Genomic DNA, 22,314 nt, shown 5'->3' on the forward strand with positions numbered 1-22,314 from the left:
CAGTGGGGCCTCGGAGGCTCTGACCTGGTCTCTGATCATCCTTTCTCCTTCCTCCTTCCCTCCTCCAGGTCTTCTGGCCAGGTGATCTCTGGGGATGCGTGCGCTGGGACGACTACCCGCACTGTGACCAGTGTGCAGGGGGAGCACCAGATCAACCAGATCGCTCTCAACCCCACTGGCACCACCCTCTATGCTGCCACTGGTAACTCCGTCCGCATCTGGGAGCTGAGCAGGTGAGGGGCAGCACAGAGGCAGGCAGGACAACTTACTGATTCTGTGTGGACAGTGTCCATCTGAAAAGACTCCCCTAAGGAAAAGGAAGATCATTTTAGCCGTGGAAGCTTCCTGAAATGAGGGCTTTCAGAACCCTTCCGTACACCTTCTCTAGTCCCTGTTTTGGGACCCAAGGAGTGATGAGCAGCAGTGGGGCTGCTTGAGGTGGGGTTCCATCTGTGAGAAGAGGGATGAAATGGGGGCTGAACAGCAGTCTCCCCAGGCTGTGCCACTGACACTGAGCCCTCACTGCAGCCTGGGCTCTGCAGATGGCCGTTGCTGTCCCCCCAAGCTGCCTTCATCCCTCAGCATCGCTGTGAAGCGGGGTACCCCTGGTGGCGATGTCCCCAAAAGGACCTTCGTCTGTCGGGGGGTGCTTTGAGGGCAGTGGGGTTTGGCTGGGGGAGGGCCCTGAAGGAGCTGTGCTGTTGGGAAGGGGCTGGCTGACCCTTGTCACTGGTTGCAGGCTGCAGCCTGTTGGAAAGCTGAGTGGCCACATTGGGCCCGTGATGTGTCTGACGGTAAACCAGACTGCAAGCAACCATGACCTGGTGGTGACAGGCTCCAAAGATCACTACGTCAAGGTACTCTCCTGTGGCTGCTGGGCAGAGCTCAGATGTTGTCACCCCCCCTGAGACCTCTCCTCCTTGCCCAGATTTCTGGTTTTCCCTGTTCTGCACGTGGTTTTTTGTGCATCTTCTCACCCCAAATCTTGCTTTTTTATTTTATTTGTGATAGAAATGCAGCTTTGGAGATAGGGGTTTGCATCTCTCACTCCTTGGACTCTGTGGCTCATGCTTCCATGTCACATCTGACTCAGCTGAGCAGTTTGTCCTGTTCTGCTCAATCCTCCCTCCTGTTAAAGATGATTTGCAGCTCCAGAACAGCAAAAGATCACACCTTCATTTTGTTATTTTAAATTTTATTTTATTATTTTATTTTATTTTATTTTTCTGGCTCTTAGTAGGTTTGAATTGGAGCTGGCATGGGGGGAGTGGAGAGGGGTGGTGAGGTGGGGGGGTGGCAGGATTCCACTCTTGTTAGCATCGTGAAGATGTGTGAAAGCTCAAAATGTAGCAGGATAGAGGCTCTGTGGTGGCACATCTCTCCCAGTGGTGGCACATCTCTCACGTGCCTGCTGAGACCTCATCCCCCAAAACTGCCAACACTTCTTCCCCTCTGCAGCATTATATGCTGTGTGTCCCAGCCCTGAAATATTCCCTTGTGGAAGAAGGAAGAGGGTCAAGGAGGCTGAGAGCCCTTTTCCTGGGGATGGCTCCCTTGTTCCATTTTGCTTGCCAGAGAGAAAAGCAGCCCACTGGGAACAGCTGCCAGCACAGAACCTTCCTGGTTCACAGTAGTCACCCTGAGCACTGCTGCCCCACGGAGCTCACTCAGCTCTGAGACTTCTGGTGGCAAGCAGCCATGCCTGGCACCAAGAGAAGCAGGAGCAATGATTGCTCAGCCATCCACAGCAAGAGATTGAGTGCTCAGAGCCAAAGAGGCTGTCCTCCATTTCCAGAGCCATCCGGGGTCTCCCAGCTGCTGTTTTCCCCCAGGTGTTTGAGATTGCTGAGGGCGTGGTGGGCAACGTCGGCCCCACTCACAACTTCGAGCCCCCTCACTACGATGGCATCGAGTGCCTGGCCATCCAAGGGGACGTCCTCTTCAGCGGCTCCAGGGACAACGGCATTAAAAAGTGGGATCTGGAGCAGCAGGAACTTCTCCAGGTCAGGAGGGGAGCACAGGGAGTAACGTGGGGCAGAGCAGGATTGCTGCCGTGGGTCTGGGGAAAGGCTGAGGGACCTGGTCCGGGTCCTGCTATCCTGGGAGGGCAACCAGCTCCTGGGGTCTGGCAGCGTGTGCCAAGTGCTCTGCGTGCCTATAGATGTGTACTGCAGGGCACCCAGAGCTGCCGGCTCCCCTTGGGACATAGGCTTGCAGCATCAGTCTCTGTGTTACTCTGAAAATAGGATTCAGGCCCTGAGTCTTGAGTCCAGCTCGGTGATTCGGATCGACCCTGGGGCAGCAGTGATGATCTGCAGCCCTGCAGCTGAGGTGTGAGGCTGACTGTGGTCTCTGTCCCCATGCCTACAGCAAATCCCAAATGCACACAAAGACTGGGTCTGTGCCCTGGCCTTCATCCCTGGCCGCCCCATGGTGCTGAGTGCCTGCCGAGGAGGCGTGATCAAAGTCTGGAACGTGGATAACTTCACCCCGGTTGGGGAGATCAAAGGCCACGACAGCCCCATCAACGCCATCTGTACCAATTCCAAGCACATCTTCACTGCCTCCAGGTGAGCCTCAGGCTTGTACTCCCCAGAGCCCCGGGAGGTGGGAGAGCCCTGGGTTGACCTGTCATCCCTGGGCCTGGGTGGGTTTGCGCTGAGCAGGGCAGGGAGCCTGGAGGGAGAAAAGGGTGGGAGGGATCTCGCAGCTTTCTGGTCCCTCCGTGCCTTCATCTCGTCTTGCCCATCTTAGTCTGTCCCCTGCCCGCTCTCTGGGATATCCCCACACAGGGACCCCTCTTCCCTGGGGCTGGGCGTCCCCCGCTGCTCTCGGGGAGCAATTTGGCAGCAAGACTCTGATATCCTCTTTTCCACCGTGTCCCTTTTCTCCCTTCCTTTTTCTGTCTCTCTCTGTCTCTCCTCCTCCCCACCTCCCATCTGTGCCACAGTGACTGCCGGGTAAAGTTATGGAATTACGTGCCTGGGCTCACCCCTTGCCTTCCACGACGCGTCCTTGCCATAAAGGGCCGTGCTACTAGTCTGCCTTGACCCTCCTGCTCTTTCTGACTCTCTTGCACATGCACTCTTCTGTCTTTTCTTTCCTTTTCTCTCTCTCCACCTCCTCTTCCCTCTGTCTTTCTTGCTGTTGCTTGCTTTTGTTCTCTCTTTCTCTCTCTCTGGTCTGAGCTGCTTCTTAACGGTATGAAACTCTTTTGCGTTTTTCCCCACTTGATAAATCCTTACTGGAGGTGACTTGCCCCTTTGTCCCAGCCATACCGGTCGTTCCCCCGCGGAGTTTTGTTTTGTTTCCTTTTTCTTTTTCCTTCTTTTTTTAACCTCTTGCCCAATGCCCACATCTGTGGCAGCCGTGTTCCGCCCTCACCCTTGCATGGATGGTGGGGGGGAGTCGGCAGCCCCCTGCCAACCAACCCATGCCCTGGGGAGACCAAATTCTCTACCCCACCACCACTTTGAGCTGTAGGCAGAGCCGATGCAGGGGGTGTGGGAGTCCTGCGGGTCACTGCTTGCCTTTGTCCTCAGCTGCTGCCAGTGGGGTGAGCCGGAGGCTGAGCCCCATTGGGCCTGCCTGCTCCCTCAGACAGAGTAGCATCCTCCTGCCAAGAGAGCCTGGGAGCCTCGTGGGCTGCATGCTGCCGTGGGCTGGGGGTGGGCGGTGCTTCTGCTCGCAGTGCCTGTCCGAGGCTCGCAAAGCTCCTGGTTCACACCATCTCTCCCGCTTTTGTTTCTCAGCGACCTGACAGTGAAGCTCTGGAGTGGGAGGAGGTTACCCACCAGCTCCAACTAGGAACTGCAGAACTGCTGGAAGATGTGGCAGGAGGGTGAAGGCTGGGGTTCATCTCCCTTGCTACCAAGACCCCATCATCTATGGGAGCTCAGCCCAGGGATGGGAATTTTTGTTCCTGACCCGGCAGGGTGGGTGAGATCCATCTTGTCCCGTCCTTGAGCACTGACAGGTCCCGTGAAGAGGCAGCTCAACAAAGCACTGTCAGCTCCACTTTGCCTCCTGCTGCAGTTTCTCAGTGGTTTTCCAGTGACCAGGAAAGACTTCATCTCTTTTCTCACCCACCCTACTGTGCTGCCTGCCAGGTCTGTGAGGGGTTGGAGTCCAGGTGAGCTTCCTGGCTCCTTTTCAGAGACACCCAGCTCCCTCCTGCCACTGTGGCTTCATGCAGCCTCTGCCTGGATTTTCTGCTTTTGTCCCCCCTGTCTCCAGGCTGGTTCCTGCAGGAATCTTTCTCTGTTCCACAGTCTCAAGGCTATTTGAAGTCTTCTGGCTGGGACCAGAGGTCAGGTTATTCTTTTTTCCTTTGGAGACATTTCTTGTGGGATGTCCTCTGTGCTGCGGTGGATCTGCAGAAGGACCTTCAGTTCATTCCATCCTCCCCTAACCTCAGCATACCTGGCTGCAGCAGCTGGAGCTGCATATCTGACCTGGCTCACCCTGAGCTTCCCTGCTGTGCCATCACACCACTTCCAGCCCAACCTGCTGTGCTTCCCTGCAGCCATCTCTGAATTCCGACTGCAAACTCTGCTGACCCTCTGCTCTTCCCCTTGTGCCCACTTTGCTCTGAGGTGGGGTAGGGAAGGGCTTCTCACCCTCAGCTGTGGCTGCAGATGGGTGAGGATGGAGATGGTTGTGCCAGGAGCAGAGTGCAGACGGGTTGGACACTGGTCCTGCACGAGTCCCCCCATGGCTGCACGCCTGAAGGACAATCCTACAGAGAGTGACTGTGCACAGCTGGAGCCCTTCGGAAGGCTGAAGGCTCAGCCCAGGAGTGTCAATGAGGATGCAGCCTCTCCAGCTGCGCTGCTCACTTTTCTGTGGTCAGGGGGCCAACGAGGCCCTGGTCTCACACTGGAGCTTTCTTCTACCTCTCCTGTGGTCCCTCGGAGCATCCCCTGCTCCATCCCGCCCTGCCCCATGCTGGGCTCGTGGGGGAACGGCTGTGTTGACCCTGGGAGTGGTGTTCTCACCCTATGTGCTCTCACTTCACTTTTGTCACTGAAGAAACAATGTTTGAACTCGGACTTAAGGATTTCTCTGTGTGATCCCATTGGTGCTGAACTAGGATCTCGGAGGAGCTCCAGGATGTGCCCCGTAAAGCACAGACCAATTTCCTTCTGCTTTCTGCAGCCCTGTTTTTTTTGGTCACCAGCCCTCGTTCAAACCACTGCAGGAGGGAATTTCTGCACACCTTGAAACAGGAGCATCTCTACTGACTTGATGAAATCTTTCTTTTATCATTGGGGGGGGGAAAGAAAATGCTGTTTACACGCCCCAGTGGAGGGCATGATGGCGTGCACAGGGTCACCCTGCCCAGCACAGGATGGTGACTGCTCCTGGGTCACAGCTGAGCCCTGTGCTGTGGGGCTGGGGGTGGGCAGAAAGGCTCAGAGGCCCCACGGCTGCCCTGAGCCACACAGCACTGGGAGGTGGAGGCAGTGCTGCCCTCTCAGCCTGTTCTTTTTCACTGGGATGTGTGTGTCTGCATCTGTGTGGCTGTAGCTGGGTGTACCATAGGCATTGGTGTCTAAGTACCTGTGTGGCTTGGTATTTCCCATGTGGAAGAGTGACTTTTTTTTTGGAGGGGGGGGGTGTTGATTTGGTTTAGCTACCTCACGGTGCAAGCTGGGTGCTGTTGTCATTGATTTCATTTTGGGGGTGGGCTGGGGAGCTCGAGGGGTTTTTGTTTGTTTGTATTCCTTTGGCCATTGCTGTTATGGATTTGACACTTGAGTTTGTCCCAAAGATGCACGGCTTCACTGCGCCTTGCTGTGTTTCTGAGCCCCTCCTGTTGCTCGGCACAGGGCTCTGTGCTTTTGCTCTTAGGCATTGGGTTGATGTGCAGCCTGAGGGTTCCCTTGAAGGACAGGAAGGTCCCTCTGTAGGGCTGAGCTCAGCCTGTGTTCCTGCCTCTGCTCTCACAGATATTTGCTGTGGGCGCAACGAAGCGCTTCTCGTCTGGGCGATGCCATGCAGGGCACGTTACTGGAAAGGGCTGGTCCTAGTCCCTGTGCTCCAGAACCTGCTGTGATGTGGTAGCAGCAGGCAGCTGGTGCTGTAATAGCCTCTGCCCGAGATGGAGGCAGTCTGCGATGAACTGAATCTCATAGGTGCTGTTAGAGTTGTTGTCCCCAAAATGTAGTTCAGTCTAGATCTGTCCCAGGCACTGAACATGGCTAGGACAGCTGCAGGAAGCTGGCACGGGGCTCTGCCCTGCTCCCCAGCACCGGGGGCTGTGGGAGGGGGCAGCTCTGAGCCATGCTGTCAGGTGGGGGGGGCAGGTCCCCTGAATGCTAAAGCACAAAGTCCCACCCCACCTGAAGTCCACCAAGTGTGGCCCCTTGGCCTCCGGTCCTTCAGCTCCTTCCCTTGCTGCTGGCTGCCCTGCCTCTGCCTGTGGGCAGGCACCAGAAGGCCCTGGGGCTGCACTTGCCCATTTTGCCATCTATTCCAGGCCCCAGGGTACAGTGCCTGCAGGTCCCGGCTGGGGCTGTGGGTTTTGGAGGGTGGAGGTTAAGGGCTGGGATGCAGATGGGGTCCTTTTGCACTGTGCTGGGTGCTCCTTTGGGGCTCAGGACTTGCACTGCTTTCTTGTGGTCTCTGAGCCTCTCTGCACCTCATTTTGCTTCTCCCTCGGTGCCTTTGTTTGTGCTAAGCAGGGGGTGATAGCTGCTGTCCTGGGAGCTCCTTCCCTTGCTGAGAACTGGGGGACTTTTTGTTCCTGGGCTCTGCCTCTTGCTCCTGAATCTCCTCCTCCCAGCACACAGGAGCCAGCTTCACGCTCTGCTGAGGGCACAGCACTGCCTGGAGCTGCGCTTTGCACAGAAGGGATGGAGTTGACTCAGAAGCCCAAATTTTCGGGCCCCCAAACCACTGTGAGCCCACCCAGGGAGCTGCAGCTTTCCCAGCACAAAAGACGAGGCTGTAGGGCTGTCCCCAGCCCAGCCAGCTGCGAGAAGCACAAGGGTACGTCGTTCCTCCCCAGCACCTCCAAGCACAGCTGCTTTGGGCTCCCTGCCTCAGCATTCTGCTCCCAGAGTGCCCTCCCGTCCCACCTGGATGGGGTCCAGGTACGATCCCACAGAGCACTTGTTCCTTGTCCCCTTGCCTTGCAGCCTGCTCACTGCTGCTTTGCTCCATCCTGCAGGCAGCATCACCTCCCGGCCCCCCAGGTCTTGCACCCTGTGGTGCTCCCACTCCAGCTGGGAGGGATCCCAGCACAGTCCCACTCCCCCAGGCCTTGTCCCCAGCAAACCATCACCCTTTGCTTCCCCGCCACCCTGGGGCTTGGTCCACATTCCAGTGGAGCAGCTCTGCCCCTTTATCTGCTCGCTGCTCCGCATCCCACAGCCACCCTGCTCTCTGCTCCATCAGCCCATCCCGCTGCACAACTGGCACAGCAGCAGGTGCCTTTTCTTGCTGGGAGCTGTTGTACACAGGCCAACTCCCGTTTGTGAAGGCTCTTTTTGTCTCTGCTGGGTGGCGCAGCCCAGCGCTGCGGTCTGGGTTTGTCAGAGGACAAGGTGTGTACAAATATTTTATACCTCGATGTGTTCCTGTAAATAGTGTAACTTATTTCGGTCTCATGATGTATGTTTGTTTGGATTTTTTCCCAATGGATGTGTTTGTTCCTTGCCTCTTTGTCTTCACAAATAAAGCGTACTGAAAGGAAGAGACAAAGCAGTGATGACTGTTATGGGGAAGAACAGAGCTGGAAGCCGCCTGTCCTGATGCGCATCCTGTCCTCCTGGCCGTGCCCTGGGAGCTGGGAGGAAGCGACCGTATGGGAACCGGGCCCTCAGGGACTGCAGGGATGTCCCTGTGCCTCTGGGATGTGCCTGAGCTGCTGCCTAGGCTCAGTGAGCCAGTGCTGTGCTGGGCAACGGGCAAAATGCATTTTGGGGCGCTCCACCCTATGAAAAGGTCCTTGAAAGCATCCCCAGGAGGCAACAAAGCTGATAAGGGCTGCAAGGTACATCTGTACGAGAGGCTGAGGACCCCCGGGTTGTCCGAGCTGCAGGAAATGGGGCTGAGAATCTGTCCCGTTGCTCGTTGTGGCTTCCCAAGCAGGGCAGTGGCACAGAGCCGTCCCTAACTGATGATGGATGCGAGGGAGGGCTCGGACGGGGCTCTGGGAAACGCGTCTTTACCACACGTGTTACCACAGGTGGGGGTGGTGACCCAACGCTGGCACGGGCCCTTCGGGGGGCGCTGGGTGCCCGGAGCCCGTCAGCGTCCGAGTGGCATTGGGACAACGCCCCGAATGCGCTGCGTTAACTCCAGGTCAGCCCTGAAGCGCTCAGGACCCGATCGGACCCTTCCGGCTGCTCCATCCAATTCTAATCGCCTCGGCGTTTGTCCCGCCCTGGGGGCAGCCCGGCTGCTGGAAGCCCCCCGCCCCCAACCCCCCGGCGGTGGTGCGGGGGCCGCCGCCAGGTGGCAGCGCGGGCTGCGGTGCGGGGACGGCGGCGGCGCCGGGGCGTTTTGCGGGGATGTGGTGAGGTTCCTCCCTCCGTCCCAACCCGTTCTGGGGCCCCCTGAGCTGTGACCGCGCCGCAGCGCCCGCGGAGGTGACGATGTTGGCGCCGCGCTGTGCCCCACGCCGGGGTTGTGGCGTCAGTGGGTCGCAAACGTGGGGTACTGTGGGCTCAGCTTCTCCCAGCGGGGCAGGTGACAGCAGGGACATCGATCTCCTGCCCGCTGTCACCCGCACGCCTCGCTGGCATCGTGTCAGCAGCTCACCCCAAACTCGTGGCTGCTTCTTCGTCACCCCAGCACGACACAAAGGCCAGGCTGACAGCGTGCCGTGCTCCCTGCAGGACCTCGCAGAGCCGTGTCCCTGCTGCAGGGTGCTCTGTCTCACCCCAACCATGGCCTTGTTTAATCTTGAGGCCAGGAGGAATAGAGGAAAGAGTCAAAGGGTCAGAATGTTTGCAGCAGGGAATTTGTGAATTTGTGCAGGCAGGCTCAGGGTTGCTCTGTGCCCACCAGCACTGCAGCTCAGCGTTCCATTGGTGCCACCTGGCCACCATGCTGGGGCAGCTGCCAGGCACCAGGATGCTGTGCCTGGGAAACAAAAGGGACTGGCAGCACCCAGCACTCGTGACTGTGCCTGCAGGAATGAAGCCGGGCAGGTGCTCAGCTCGCGTGGCTCAGTGCCACCTGGGTCGCACGCTGGCCCTGGTGCCCAAGGCCACGACATGGCACAGCAGGGCAGGGTGACGTTACGTGAGGGATGGGCACGCAGCCACCTGCCCTTGCTGGGCTGGAGGAGGGCTCGCGTATTTTCACCGCTCTGCCACCATCGTACCTCACACACTGGTTTGAAGTGAGCAGCAGAGAGAACCTGCTGGGGTCCTCCCCAGCACTCAGACGTGGCAGGGGCAGCACCAGGCAGGTGGGTGCCAGGCTGGAGGCTTGGGCACATCCCAGGGACAGATCCTAATTGCCAGCACGGGGCTGAACCCAGCAGGAGCACATCCAGCCTGGGTCCCAAATACACCGGCTGAGGGACGGGCAGAATGCATCCCGCATGCATCCCTCAGTCCTGCCCTGTGTGTACACGTGTACCAGTGCACAGGCACTTGTGAAATGACAACAAATGGACCAGCACGGCTCCATCACCCACCCCAGCCACCTCTCCTGGGCAAAAAGTGACCCACGACAACACGAAGAGCGGCGATGCTTGGCCACCAGCCCTGGGCTCCATTCCCAGGCTGACAACCCGCTCCCAGATCTGCCAGGCGTGGTCACCAGTGAGTGACCCAGCACGGGGCATGGCCACATCTGAGCACCCTGCAGGCACCGGGTGCCCTCCCCTCGGCGAAGGGGATGCAGCATGGTGGGGGTACGCTTCCCTGGGCATTGCCCCCAGGTGGGATCTGCAGCCCTGGGGTTGGTCTGTCCCTCCTGGGCATGTTTCTTGGCAGCAGGACGGAGGTGAACCCACCGCTGTGAGCAAACAACCAGAGAGCATCACCCGCACAGCCGGTGTGGGTGAAACTCCGGGCAGCGCCGTCCGAGGCTCTGACAATGATTAAACTGGCCAACCCAGATTTCCCGGCAAGGCAGCGCTGGGCTGGGGCCGATGGTTCATATTATGCAAATCACCTGGATCAGGGAGCATGAACGTTTCAGGGCTGGAATTCCCCTCCGGCCTCCAGATCGCGTTACGCCACGCATGCTATAAAAGAGAGAAGGCAGGGCAGGATCTGCCATCGGCGCAGCTGTGCGTGGCGGCGGGCAGGGCTCGCTCGCTGCTCTCTGGATTAGCCGCTGCCCAGGGATTACATTGCAGAAGGTACCCAAGATTTTCCTCTCTGGTGGGGAAGTCCCCCAGCCTCGGCGGCCGCTTTGCTCCCTCTGCGTGTGCTGGGGACGTGCTCGGTGCTTTCTGGCTCTACATGGTTTTCCCATCGTTGCCTTTTGGGGAGCAGCCAGGCGGTGGGCTCCAGGCGACCAGCAGGATGCAACTGTTCCACTGTGGCCTCGCAGCCCTGCAGCTGACGGGATTTGCTTCTTGTACCAACTTGGAGGATGGCCCTGCTTGTGGGGCATCTGTGGGGCTGGGGAGCATTTGATGTCCTGCAACATCCCCCCCCAGGGAGGGGCTGTCTCACCGACAGTGGGACCACCTGCTTGCCGTCCCTGCGGTGCGAGCAGGGATAGGTGCTGGGGAAGGGGCTTTGGCGAGGAGGATGCCATGTCCTCATCCTGCTATGGCTCAGCCCCGGTGGCAATCAGTGCAGCACTGGGTGGGGGGCTCAGCAGCGGCAGTTCCGGATGGAGGCACAGAGATCGTGGGGTTACAGTGGGTGCCGTGGGTTTGGGTCTCTGGTGCCAGGGCTCACTGTCACCTCTCGTCACAGAACTTGATGGCGGCATCCTGTGAGATCAGCAACATCTTCTCCAACTACATCAGCGCCATGTACCAACCCGAGGAGGTGCAGCTGCCCCTGGATGTGCTGGGATGCCCCGGGGAGGACAGCAGCATGGGGCTGAGCCTCTCCACCAGCCAACCCCTGGCAGAGGGCACAGGTGGGATGGGGCACAGCGGCGGTGGGGTGCAGTGGTGGTGGCATGCAGGTGGGGTGCCCAGCAGATCGGGCATAAATGAGGTGGTGCTGGAAGAGCATTGCAAGGACACAGTCCCACTGGGACAGGTCAAGGCTTGCGTCGTGCCTCAGTTTCCCCAAGGGTACTTTGGCTGGAGGGTACTTCAGCTGGCACAAGGTGTGATGGCAGCCCCATATAACACACGCTGCCTGTAGGACTGGCTCAGGTGCCCAGCCCTACACTAAGTCTCATTCTCTATCCCTTACAGACAAGCCGGAGTGGTTCGGTGAGCTCCCGTACTTCTGGACCAAGGTGCAGGTGCTGGAGTGGATCAGCTACCATGTGGAGAAGAACAAGTACGATGCCAGCTCCATTGACTTCTCCTGCTGCAACATGGATGGGCGCGCGCTCTGCCACTGCACCAGGGACCAGATGCGCCTCATATTTGGGCCGCTGGGGGATGAGCTGTATGACCGCCTGCATGAGATCAGTGAGTGTCCCGTGTCCCCTCAGTCCCCAGGTCTGGCAGCTCACAGAGTGAGGCCAAGACCCCCGTGCCAGTCCAGGGTGGGGGCACAGAGGAAGGCCCATACAGGGCTGGGCTCTGTTCTCCACTGTGCTGAACAAGCATCACTAATCCCTGTTCCCCGGAACCCCGTAGCCTCTGATGAGCTGAGCTGGATCATCGAGCTGCTGGAGAAAGAGGATGCGGATTCCCAAGAGACCTCTCTGGACAGCAGCCACCTGGGTACGAGGAGGGCCACAGGCTTTTCCCCAGTGCCACAAGTGGTGCAGGAAGGGCTCACCCTCTTCTTCACTTCTCTGCCTCCTCCAGAGCTCGGCAATCCCTGTGCCAAGGACTCCCTGGAGGACCTGAAGCCCACAAACCCTTTCCTCGCCACAGACTTCACCTGCTTGTCTGGCGCCATGTCCCCAGGCAGCTCTGACCTCTCAGGTCAGTGCTTTCATAGAGTCATAGAATTTTACCTGGCTGAGAGCTCCCTTTGCTCACACAGAGCTGAGAGAGCACTGTGGGCTCCATTCCTGGCTGATGCTGGGAGGAGGGGGCAGAGGCAGAGGGAAGCTGCAAAGAGCCACAGTCTGAGCCCCGTCCCTCTGCCCCCCAGGGCCCGTGATGTCCCACAGTCCCAACTCCCAGGACTCCGGTGGAAGTGACCTTGACCTCGATCCCTTGGAAGCAAAGCTTTTTCCTGAGGGTGAGTTGCTGGGAGAGCAGAAGGACGCTTCCCATCTTCTGGAGGAGCAGAGCCAGGCAATGATCTAGGAGCATCTGCCTGCCCCACTGGGATGGGTTTTCTCTGTGCTCTGGGCCCGTTTCTCCCCACTGAGAGTGGTGGTGGTGCATGGGGATGGTGGAACAGAGGTGGGGCAGTGGGGATCTTGGTGGGAGGAGGGAGGGACGATGCTGGATGGAATGGGAAGACTCTGCTCTACAGAACGGGCTTGTAAAGAGGGTGCAGCCCCTGTCCTGCTATCCCCAGCCAGCTCTCCTCCTGGAAGGCGTCTCTGAGCCCAGGGTGAGGGAGCTGCAATCTACAGGCAATTAACATGTCCCCTTGTCGGTGCGCAGATGACTTCGCAGGCAGCAAGAAAGGGGATGGCAAACATGGCAAGCGGAAACGGGGCCGGCCCCGAAAACTCAGCAAGGACAGCAGAGAGTGCCTGGAGGGTCGGAAAAGCAAGCACTGTACGTCCTAACCCGAGCCCTAACCCTTACCTTAGCCCTAACTCTGCTGCTCCTTGGCAGGGCATGAGGGGCAACATGGCGCCCACTGGCTGTACCCGTGGCAGGAGGACCCCTCCCCTAACAGCTCACTCTCTTCTCAGCCCCACGAGGAACTCACCTGTGGGAGTTCATCCGTGATATCCTGATCCACCCCGAGCTGAACGAGGGGCTGATGAAGTGGGAGGACCGACGTGAGGGCGTCTTCAAGTTCCTGCGCTCCGAGGCGGTGGCTCAGCTCTGGGGGCAGAAGAAGAAGAACAGCAGCATGACCTACGAGAAGCTGAGCCGAGCAATGCGGTGAGTGCCCCCCACGTCCCCTCCAGGGAGGGGGACTGCCCACACACCAACGTGAGGGCTGCATCCAGAGCCCTGAGCCCTGAGCCCGCCTCTGTCCCCTGCAGATATTACTACAAACGGGAGATCTTGGAGAGGGTCGATGGACGCCGCCTGGTCTACAAGTTTGGGAAGAACTCCAGTGGATGGAAGGAGGAGGAGGTGCTCAACAGGAACAAGGAGCTGTAGGAGCCCCAGATCAGCCCCTGGCTCCTTGGCAGGAGTTTTTTTGCATGCAGACGGACTGGAAGTTGCTGCCCCATGCAGCACGTGGCACTCCGAGCCTTGCGTGGGCACATTCATGTGTGCTGGTGTCCACCAGCACCAAGGTGTTTAAAGCTAATATTTTGGCTCCAGTAGGTTATTGTAAACCATTATTTCTCTTGCTGGATTTGTACCTCCAACTGGAGAGGCAGTGACTTTGGGACTTTGTCTGTTTCAAAGCCTGGACAAGAACAATGGGGAAGAGAAGCGTGAGTGGCATCAGGCACTGATGTGATGGTGCAGCAGGTTCCTGCTGGCACCCACCTGTGACTTGTCCCAGCCACCTGCTCCCTGTGGGATGGGTGAAGCCCCTCCGTGCAGCGTCTCAGAGCAATGTCTGCCACGAGAAGATGGAAACACTGCAGAGCTTCACCTGATCCTGGCAAGCCCAAAGAGCGCCCAAGGACTGAGTTCACCAGGACTTGGCTGCGTTTCCAGCCCCGCTCCCCAGGAACAGGCTTTTTCCCTAAGAGTAGCTTCTAATTTATGTAAGAGAAAATGAACATACAGATATATTTTTTCATGTGTAAGGCGTTCTCGCGTGATGGTGTGCACTGTAGGGCACATGCATGTCCTGCATTGCTCACAGGAGGTGATGCTCAGCTGGACTGAAGTGATATCAGGGGGCACAGGCTGGAACTGTGTTAGCCCTGGGAGGGAGATGCCGACCCACCAGGCACCCACAGATCCCTCCTTCTGAGCTGGGAATGTCAGAGGAATAAACTGTTGTTTAGTTGGGGTTTTGTAACCCTGTCTTATCATGACTGCTTTTGTTGAAGGCGAAGTTGGGACTGGACTCTGAGATGCCCCTGGGGAGCCTGGCAAAGGCGCAGAAATGCATTTTAGCAGGGGGCTGACTGTTGTTCCCTCCCTCGCTGCACGGCACGGTTAGGGATCGCCCTTATGACACTTGCGAAGTTGCAAGGTGACTTGTGTGTAAGCTGTCAGATACAGCATCTGTGCCAGCTGCCCTGGGCTGTGCTGCCTGCAGGAGCTGGAGCTGCCCCAGCGTGTGGCCACAGCTTGCAGGTGGGGCTGTGCCTTGCAGCAAGGATGGACTTAGGGATGGGAGAACCACGGGCCCTGCTGCAAGTTGTCGCTCCCAGGCTCCTCGTGGCCATGGCCCCGGGCACCCCACACCTCTGCTGAGCTGCTGAGCCCACCCAGTAGGGGATCCCAAGAGGGAATTCAGTCAGACAAAATCCTGGAGATGACAAAATGATGGATGAGAAGGAAAGGCCGCCCTTATATCCCTCTGGGCCGCAGCCCCCGGGTGCACACACCGAGATGGGACCTCCTGCTGAGGTGAGGAGAGGTCCCACGTGTGGATGTGAGCTGTGCTCCTTACGCAACCCAGCGCTGGGAGCGGGTTCTCCTGGCAGCTCGGGGCCCATCCTGACCTCAGGCCGCGCCGGGAGGCAGGGAGATGCCCGGGATGCCCAGGCAAACACGGCACGCAGCACGGGACCCGGCGGTGGCACTGGGGAGGGGGGCGGCGATGAGGGGAGGCCGGGAGCCGTGCTGCGGCTGCCATCCCTGCTGCGGAGCTCAGGGCTGTGGGCGAGGTGTTTATTCTCCCTCCATAGATAACCCAGCAGGTTGGCAGGCAGAGCGCAGCGCTTTGTCACGCAGCCCGCTGCCTTGCCAAGCGCGCCCTGTTTGCTCAAGCAGTTTCATTTCTTTCCCGCTGCGGTTTGTGTTACCTAACGAGCTCGGGACAATGTTTAACCAGCCCTTGGAAACAGAAGGAACCCCGTCTGCCTCGCCTCGCCGTGTCCCCGCTGCCACCCCACTCGGGCCCGTCCTCCCCCCGCCCTGTGCCATCGCAGCTGTGAGGGGGCAGAGCAGGGCTGTGTGTCTGTGGGATGGGGCTCACGTCCTGCATCTCCTTCTGTGGGTCCGAGGATGGAAGGGGCTGAGGTCACTCCCACGTGTGCACACAAACACACACTCATGGAAACCTCTGCCGTGACCTCCACGCCCGCGCTGCGCCAACCCGGCAGAGCCTCTGGCATGAAAAGGAGGTGATTTATCTGAGCGCTTTTTTCCCTCGTCTCGCAGGAGGTGCCCGGATCCCACGGCCGAGGCAAACCGGGGCGAATAGAAATAGAGCATTTTCCACCTCGTGCACCAGAACTGCTCCCACCAGGCGGGACACGGGGCTGACGCTCAGCTCCCGCGGAAATGCCTTCATCAGCCTTCAAGGCTGTGCATTAAAATGGGGTTCTGTCTTCTGAGAACACCCACTGGGATGGGGGGACCCCTGATCCCAATGGGAACACAAGGGTGGGTGGCCCTGGCCAGCTCTCACCAGGACCCTTGTTCCCAGAGCACGCTGCTGTGGCTGTTTCTCTGTGGTGGGACGTTTCTCTGGTGCTCTTCTTCCTGGGGCACTTTGTCCAGGTGGGAATCAGCCCTTTGGATTCTGGGAGCAAGCTTGCAGAAAGAAAAAGGTGTGTAAAGCTAACAAGGTTTGGTCCTGCTGGAAACATCTGATGAAAAGCCTTGGGAACCAGCCTGTGAGACATTTACTGCAGCCCTGATAAGAAGCACTCTCCCTGCTGCATTTCACTCCAGTCCCTGACCAGCCCCAGGCTTACTTCATGCAACCCAGGCTAAAACCTGCTGGGTTCCAGGGCAAGTTGTAGCTAAGTGTGGTTTGGCATGGACAGAACCAGGCTGCAGAGCTCCCACACTTTGCTAAGAACACGGTCAGTGCTGTGCCATTTGGGCTGCCCCATTGCTTTGGGTGCTCTTCCAGCAGTGGGTCAGGCTACCAGCTCAGCTGGCATAAATACAGCCAGGGAAAGGCCTCCCTGATGGGGCATCCAATCTGTGTGCGTGAGCAGGTGGGATGGGTTGACGCTTGGATGAGATGATCTTAGTGGTCTTTTCCAACCTTAATGATTCTACAATACCCCTGAGCTGAGCTGAAAGCAGCTGAGCACAAGGATGGCACTGGGGATTGCTGTGCTTGGGGACGGATGTCCCTGCAGTTGGGTACAAGTGAGGTGCAAGGGTGTTGTGTGGGGAAGCCCCTCCCTGCTGCACAAGGGAGAAAAGTGGTTTGCTGCTGACTGCATCACGGTCCTGGAAAGAGCCTTGTGGTTTAGGGCTTAGCAGCTTTAGGGGATAGAAAGAGGGGACATGCTGTAAGGGTGTGGAACAGTTATACAAAAGGAGAGTAATGGGGAGGGAAGGGCTGACAGCCGGGGATGCGTGCTCTATAGCAGCAGGTAGGACGTGGTGCTGGGGGTTTGTGGGAGGTCTCTGCCAGTTTCAGGGCTGAATGGGCACCTGTGGGGCCCGTCCCTCTTCCCCGGGTCACAGCCATCACTGGGGCTCACAGACCACGCTCCCCCCACCTGGCAGCTTAGGGGTTCCTTGCCTAATTGCTGCCAGCAGCAGCTGCCCCGGGGGTGTCTGGCTCACCCAGCAGAGCTGATGGTAACTCCTCTGTTCAACCCTGGGCTGTTTGGTTGTTAAACAAGAGGGTGGCTGTTCCCGCTGTCGGAACGGGGAAGCGGTGGCTGCCTGGAACCAGAGGCAGCAGGCTGCCAGCAGCCGGGCGCACGGGGGGCACTGCAGGGCGCCGGGACCACTGGGGCACACCAGGAGTCCCCACCAGCCCTCACCCACCTTCTCCTTGCCAGTGCTGGAAACCTTCCCATCACACTCACCCAGGGGCTTGGTTCCTCTGCCCCACACTCTGTTTGCTGTGCCACTGGGGCTGAGGCTCTGCCCTACACACGTGCAGCTCCGGCTGGCCACGTGTCCGTGATCTTCAAGATCAGATGTGGGGCTGAATCCTCCCCATCTCACATTCCCTGCCCAGAGATCTCCCCTCCTGCAGAAAACGGCACATCACAGGCTGCCCAGATGAGGACTGAATGGCCTCTGGCGCTGGTTGGTCTTCTTGTCTCCCCTTCCTTCTCTCCACCACTTCCATCAAAGATCCCAGTTCTGTCTCACGGTGAAACAAAAAGAAATGTTCATTGCATTCTTGTTTCCTGGCCAACTCTACCCTTTGTTATCCACCAAACATGCCATGGAGCCTGGCTCTGCACCAACTTGTAAACGAAGCCACTGGAAAGTGCAGGAATGAGGGGGCAGGACCTGAGGGCCCCATGTGAGGGGCAGGTTGGCTTTGGTGCCTAAAGCAATCCAAGAAGATTTCTGCCACTCTTTGAAGATGATGTGTGGGCCCTAAAGCCATGAGTCCTGCCAAGGTTGCCATGGGGCAGGGAGGGGGATGGGGACACTTAGAACCATAGAAATCCCAAGTTGGAAGGGACCCACAGGGATGGCTGGACCACCACACGCGGATGATGGAAGGCAGCATCACCCCGCTGCGGCTGTTTCTGGCTGAAGGGGTTGGGGAGCAGAGATGGGAGGTGTGCCATGAAAAGTCTGTCCTGCCATGCCATGTGGGATAGGACTTTCCCCTTCCAAAGCTTCTGGAAAAGTACAGCCTCAGAGAATGTAGGTGTGCCCCAGGGCCGCCGGTCTGAGTGATGGATCCCATGACTGGCCACGAACATCAGAAATTTCCAGCTGTGTATGTACAGGGGTTGGGGCCGGCGGTGCCCTGCGCAGCAGGCACACCCCACTGAGCCTGAGACACGCTCATGCGTCAGCTGTGCTCTCCTCCAGAGCCTCAGGGTAAAGGTCTGCTGGGGCGGAGGTGGCAGAGCTCCATTGGCCTCCAGAGCTGGGGTAGCCCGGGGGATGAAGATCCTGGGGGGGATGAGTCGGGGAGGGGGTCCGTCCTGGCCACGCCATCACAAAGCCTTTGGTGATGCCCAATTGATCCCATTGGAAAGGCTTTTCTCACACGTAGATCCGTGGAATGGAGGTTCCAACCATTAAGAATGGAAAAGACCTCTGAGATCCCCAACCTCACCCCCCCCTCCCCATTGCGCCCCCTCAGTGCTGATCTCCGAGGTTCTGAGCCCCCCCGGGGACGGTGACCCCACCGCCCCCAGGCAGCGTATCCCCGTGCCTGACCACTCATTCCCATGTCAGAGCGGTGGCAGATCCCACGGGACCCCCAGGCCATCCAGCAGGGGTGCTCCTCCAGGTTTTGCCTGCAGGACTTTGAGCAAGCAAGTCCAGACCTGAGCCTGTTCTCGGGCGCAGGGTGGGTCCCACAGGAGGATCTCATCGCTCCAGGCCTTTCTGAAAGGAGCCAGGTTTCAGAGCGCGCTTTGTGGGCACGGCACGGCGAGCGGCTGCCGGATCTTCACCAGCTGCCAGAACTGTTGCAAGTCCCGGCGCTCCTCTCTCAAAATTCCCACTGCATCCAGCAGGCACAAGAGCTCACTCTGCCTGGCAGCAGGCTCCTGCTGGTGCCTTTCTGGGGCTGGGGCCAAAGGTACTGGGATCTAATGGGATGGGCAGAAGGTGGCTCCCACTCAGCCTCTGCTGGGGGCCGGGGACCTCCAGTGTTTCTTCCCCAGCAAGGTGGTGGCACCCCACAGCCGGACCCCCTTCCAACCCCAGAGCTGGGAGGGAGAGGCAGCCCCGCGGTGTCCTGGGATGTGCCTCAGCTTTGGGGTCCCTCACTGACCAGGGGAGGAGATGTGCTCCTGGAGGGGCTGTCCCTAGGCTGCAGCCCCACGTCTTGTGCACAAACCACGGCTCTGCAGAGTCCCCAGGGCTGGGAGCCCTTCCCAAACCATCCTCACTTCCCTGCAGCTGCCTCAGCCCAAGGGTCGCTTTGTGCCCTATGCCTTTACCTTCAGGCACTGAGACCTGTCCCTCTCTCACATCCTCCCTTCCCAGCAGTGACGGTGGCAGGCAGCCAGCCCCACCTGCCTGACAGGTAGAGCAGGGGTGGGGGCAGGCTGCTGGCACCCGCCGCTCCGCGCCCTGCCCTGTGCTGCCAGGCGCTGCTCACCGCCCTGGGCACGGGGAGCTGGGCACCACCCCACCACGTCACCCCAGGGGCTGCATGTCACTGCCCTGTGGGAAGCTCAGAGGAAGCAGGGTGCAGGCGTGACTCCGATCCGTGCACACAGCTGTGCATGCAGCTATAGGTGCCCATACACAGCTAGAGCTGCATGCGGTGTGTCGTGCTGCTGAATGACAAACACAGAAGCTCAGCAGATGTGTGCAGCCTTACTTCACAGGGGTACATGCAGTGTGTTGCACACACACGGGTGCATGCACAGAGCGAGCTGCAAACATGCGCAGGCTGCAAGCATGCACAGCCTGACCCCCAGCACGTACATGTGTGGGTTCTGCAGGACGTGGGGCCTCAAACAGCGGGGTGATGGAGCTCGCTTGGATGCAGGCAGTGAGCAGCTTTACCATGGGGCACACAGGCAGGCTGGGCTTCAAAGCAAATGACTGCAGTTGGGCAGTGGGGACGGCCGGGGGTGCAGCAAAACAAGACATGCTGTGCAGCACCTTGCTGACATCCAGCTGCAGGGCTGGCCAGCAGGGATGGGGGGCAACTGCTCACTCTGGAACTATAGCAGCTCTTTAGGAATCCAAGAATAGATGCTACAACTTGATCCTCCGTCCTCAAACACCACTGTAACCCAGGGGAAGAGGCACCCGGCACAGACAGCTCAGTGGGTAAGGGGACAGGGAAGGGGCTGCTGCTCTGTGTCCCCAGGACTGTCCCGTGCTGTCCCCGGGGTGACGCTGAGCTCATTTTGCTGTGGTTCCCCTCCCCGCTGCATGCCAGGTGCTTTGTCACAAGGCAGGAGGAGTGGGAACAGGTTATTCAAGGTCTGCATGGCTCAGGGCAAGCGCTGCTGAGCTGGGGGGTCGGGGCACAGAGCAGGGCAGGGGGTGCTCAGGCAGGATGTGACCCCTAATGGCAGCCCAAGGGAGGTGGGGGCTCAGCAGCCCAGGGCCCCGCAGCATTACAGCCATGGGGTGCAGATGGGGGGAGCGGGACGCTGCCCCCACCCACGAGGTGTGGCTGGGAGGCTGAGCAGTCTGCGGGGTGTAATTATCGTCACAGGTGGATTGGGGTCAGGAGGGGTCACACCGAGGTCAGATCTGGGGACAGATCTGGGGGGGGAACAACAGAGAGCCCCTCTCTGGGGCCCTGCAGCACAAAAACAGCCCCGCAGTGTGGGAAAGGGCCTGGCTGGATCCCTCACCATCATCCCCCTGGCCTGGGAACCTGCTGGTGGCTTCCAGCGAACCAAAAAGGAAAAACAGAAGGGAAATAGGAGGGGGCATCCCAGTTACCAAAGCATCCTCCATATTCGGGTTGGATATCTGGACAAATTGCTTCTCTGAAAGAGCAGTGATGTGTCGGCACAGGCTGCCCAGGGATGGGGGCTCGCTGTGCTCGGAACAACGGGGATGCGGCACTGAGGGATGTGTCAGTGGGCACCGCGGGGTGGGGTTGGGGTGAGGATCCCAGAGGTCTTTTCCAGCCTTAATGATCTGTTGGTTCTATGAGCTCTGTCCCTTGGGCTGGTGGCTCAGGTGTGGGAGAGAGACTTGGACCTGACCCACGAGATTCCCTTGGAGGGGGTCAGGGTGGGAAAGTTGGTGCCACGTGGTCTCTGCAGTGAAGATTTGGCCTCCCACCTGCACCCAGAGCATCAGCAGAGAGCCCAGGGAGTGCTCTGGGAGGTGAGGATGCTCTGGAGTCTGCTGCTGCTGCTGCCCTGACACGAGCCAAGGGTTTGTTCTGATGATGCTTCCCTTGGCCGCATCCCCAGCATTGCTGCTGGGGCCAGCAGGGCGTCCTGCTCCAGGGGCTGCAGGGCCCCCGAGGTCCCCTTCTTGCAGACAGGTCAATCATAGCCTCAGCGCTGCATCTGGTCTTTGCCTCAGCCTGAGAAACTTGCAGCATCCTGCCCTAACTGTTGGAAACTTTCTGTTTTTCGGCTGAAATACGGTTATATGAAATAAGTCTTCTGTGACCTTTGTCCATCAATGAAAGATCTCTCTCTGCTCTCCCGTGAGCCTGTGTGAGTGCAGGGCTGCACCTGGCACCTTCCCCAGCAACACCTCAGGAAGAGGCGTCCCACACAAACAGCTCTCAGGGCACTCACACGTGTCTGTCTGTACGTGTGTCTGTACATGTGTGTGTGTGTACGTGTGTGTGCGTGTACGTGTGTCTGTACATGTGTGTGTCTGTATGTGTGTGTGTGTGTACGTGTGTCTGTACATGTGTACATGTGTGTGTGTGTGCACACGCGTGTACCTGGGCCGGGTGCCGGAGCGCAGAGCTGAGCGAGGACGTCAGGTCAGCCCGGGGAGCGGCACCGCCCAGACATTCATTTTGCAAACAGCCACGGGGTCATGAACTGCATAAATGCAGGTGTGGGTTCTGGCAGCCGCCCGCATCCAGGTCACCCCAGGAGAGAGGCCCCAGCGGGGCGGGACGGGGAGCTGGGAGCCTGCCGGCCGCTGTGGGGGTCTGTGGGGGCTGTGGGGGCTGTGGGGGCTGTGGGGGCTGTGGGGGGCTGGGGGGGCTGTGGGGGCTGTGGGGGGTTGGGGGGGCTGTGGGGGCTGTGGGGGGTTGGGGGGGCAGGCTCTGGTTCTGCTGGTGGCACAGAGGTGAGCCTGGAAGCCCTGCATCCTTGTGCAGGGACAGAAGACATTTGGGTAATGCCCTCAATAATCAAAGAACCATGGAATGGTTGGGTTGGAAGGGACCCTAAAGATCACAGACCCTATAGAAGGGTCCTTAAAGCTCCCCCAGCCCCACCCCTGCCGTGGGCTGGGTGCCCCCCCCAGCTCAGGCTTCCCAGGGCCCATCCATGCCTTGAGCACCTGCAGGGATGGGGCACCCGCAGCTCTGGGCAGCAGTGCCACAGCCTCACCACCTCTGTGTAAATAATTTTCCCCTAACATCTAACCTAAACCTCCCTTCTTTCAGTTTTAAACCATCCCTCCTTGTCCTATCACAA

The 22,314-nt window shown here is 59.0% G+C and overlaps 2 protein-coding genes across 4 annotated transcripts in view; both read left to right on the forward strand.

Moving 5' to 3' along the window:
- Positions 1–7,707, forward strand: part of KIF21B (kinesin family member 21B) — a 31,640-nt gene extending 23,933 nt beyond the window's left edge. For 2 of the 3 annotated variants that reach the window (XM_085210296.1, XM_085210297.1), the window contains 5 exons: positions 69–233; positions 740–857; positions 1,833–2,003; positions 2,371–2,570; positions 3,753–7,707. In XM_085210296.1, the coding sequence (XP_085066422.1) occupies positions 69–233; positions 740–857; positions 1,833–2,003; positions 2,371–2,570; positions 3,753–3,807 (709 nt within the window). In that variant the 3' untranslated portion in view covers positions 3,808–7,707. Of the gene's footprint in view, positions 1–68; positions 234–739; positions 858–1,011; positions 2,004–2,370; positions 2,571–3,752 lie in introns of those variants that run through there. The other variant, XM_085210298.1, reaches the window with a different exon arrangement.
- A 2,464-nt stretch (positions 7,708–10,171) lies between these two features.
- On the forward strand, positions 10,172–14,174 carry ELF3 (E74 like ETS transcription factor 3). Its single transcript, XM_010724086.4, has 9 exons — positions 10,172–10,327; positions 10,896–11,064; positions 11,351–11,572; positions 11,744–11,830; positions 11,918–12,037; positions 12,210–12,299; positions 12,674–12,790; positions 12,931–13,126; positions 13,231–14,174. The coding sequence occupies exons 2-9, from the start codon at positions 10,902–10,904 to the stop codon at positions 13,349–13,351; spliced, it is 1,116 nt and encodes a 371-aa protein (XP_010722388.1). The 5' UTR covers positions 10,172–10,327; positions 10,896–10,901; the 3' UTR covers positions 13,352–14,174.
- Positions 14,175–22,314: the final 8,140 nt, after the last annotated feature.

The sequence above is a fragment of the Meleagris gallopavo genome, chromosome 28 (assembly GCF_905368555.1).
Source record: "Meleagris gallopavo chromosome 28, MGAL_WU_HG_1.1, whole genome shotgun sequence".
NCBI classification, from domain to species: Eukaryota; Metazoa; Chordata; class Aves; order Galliformes; family Phasianidae; genus Meleagris; species Meleagris gallopavo.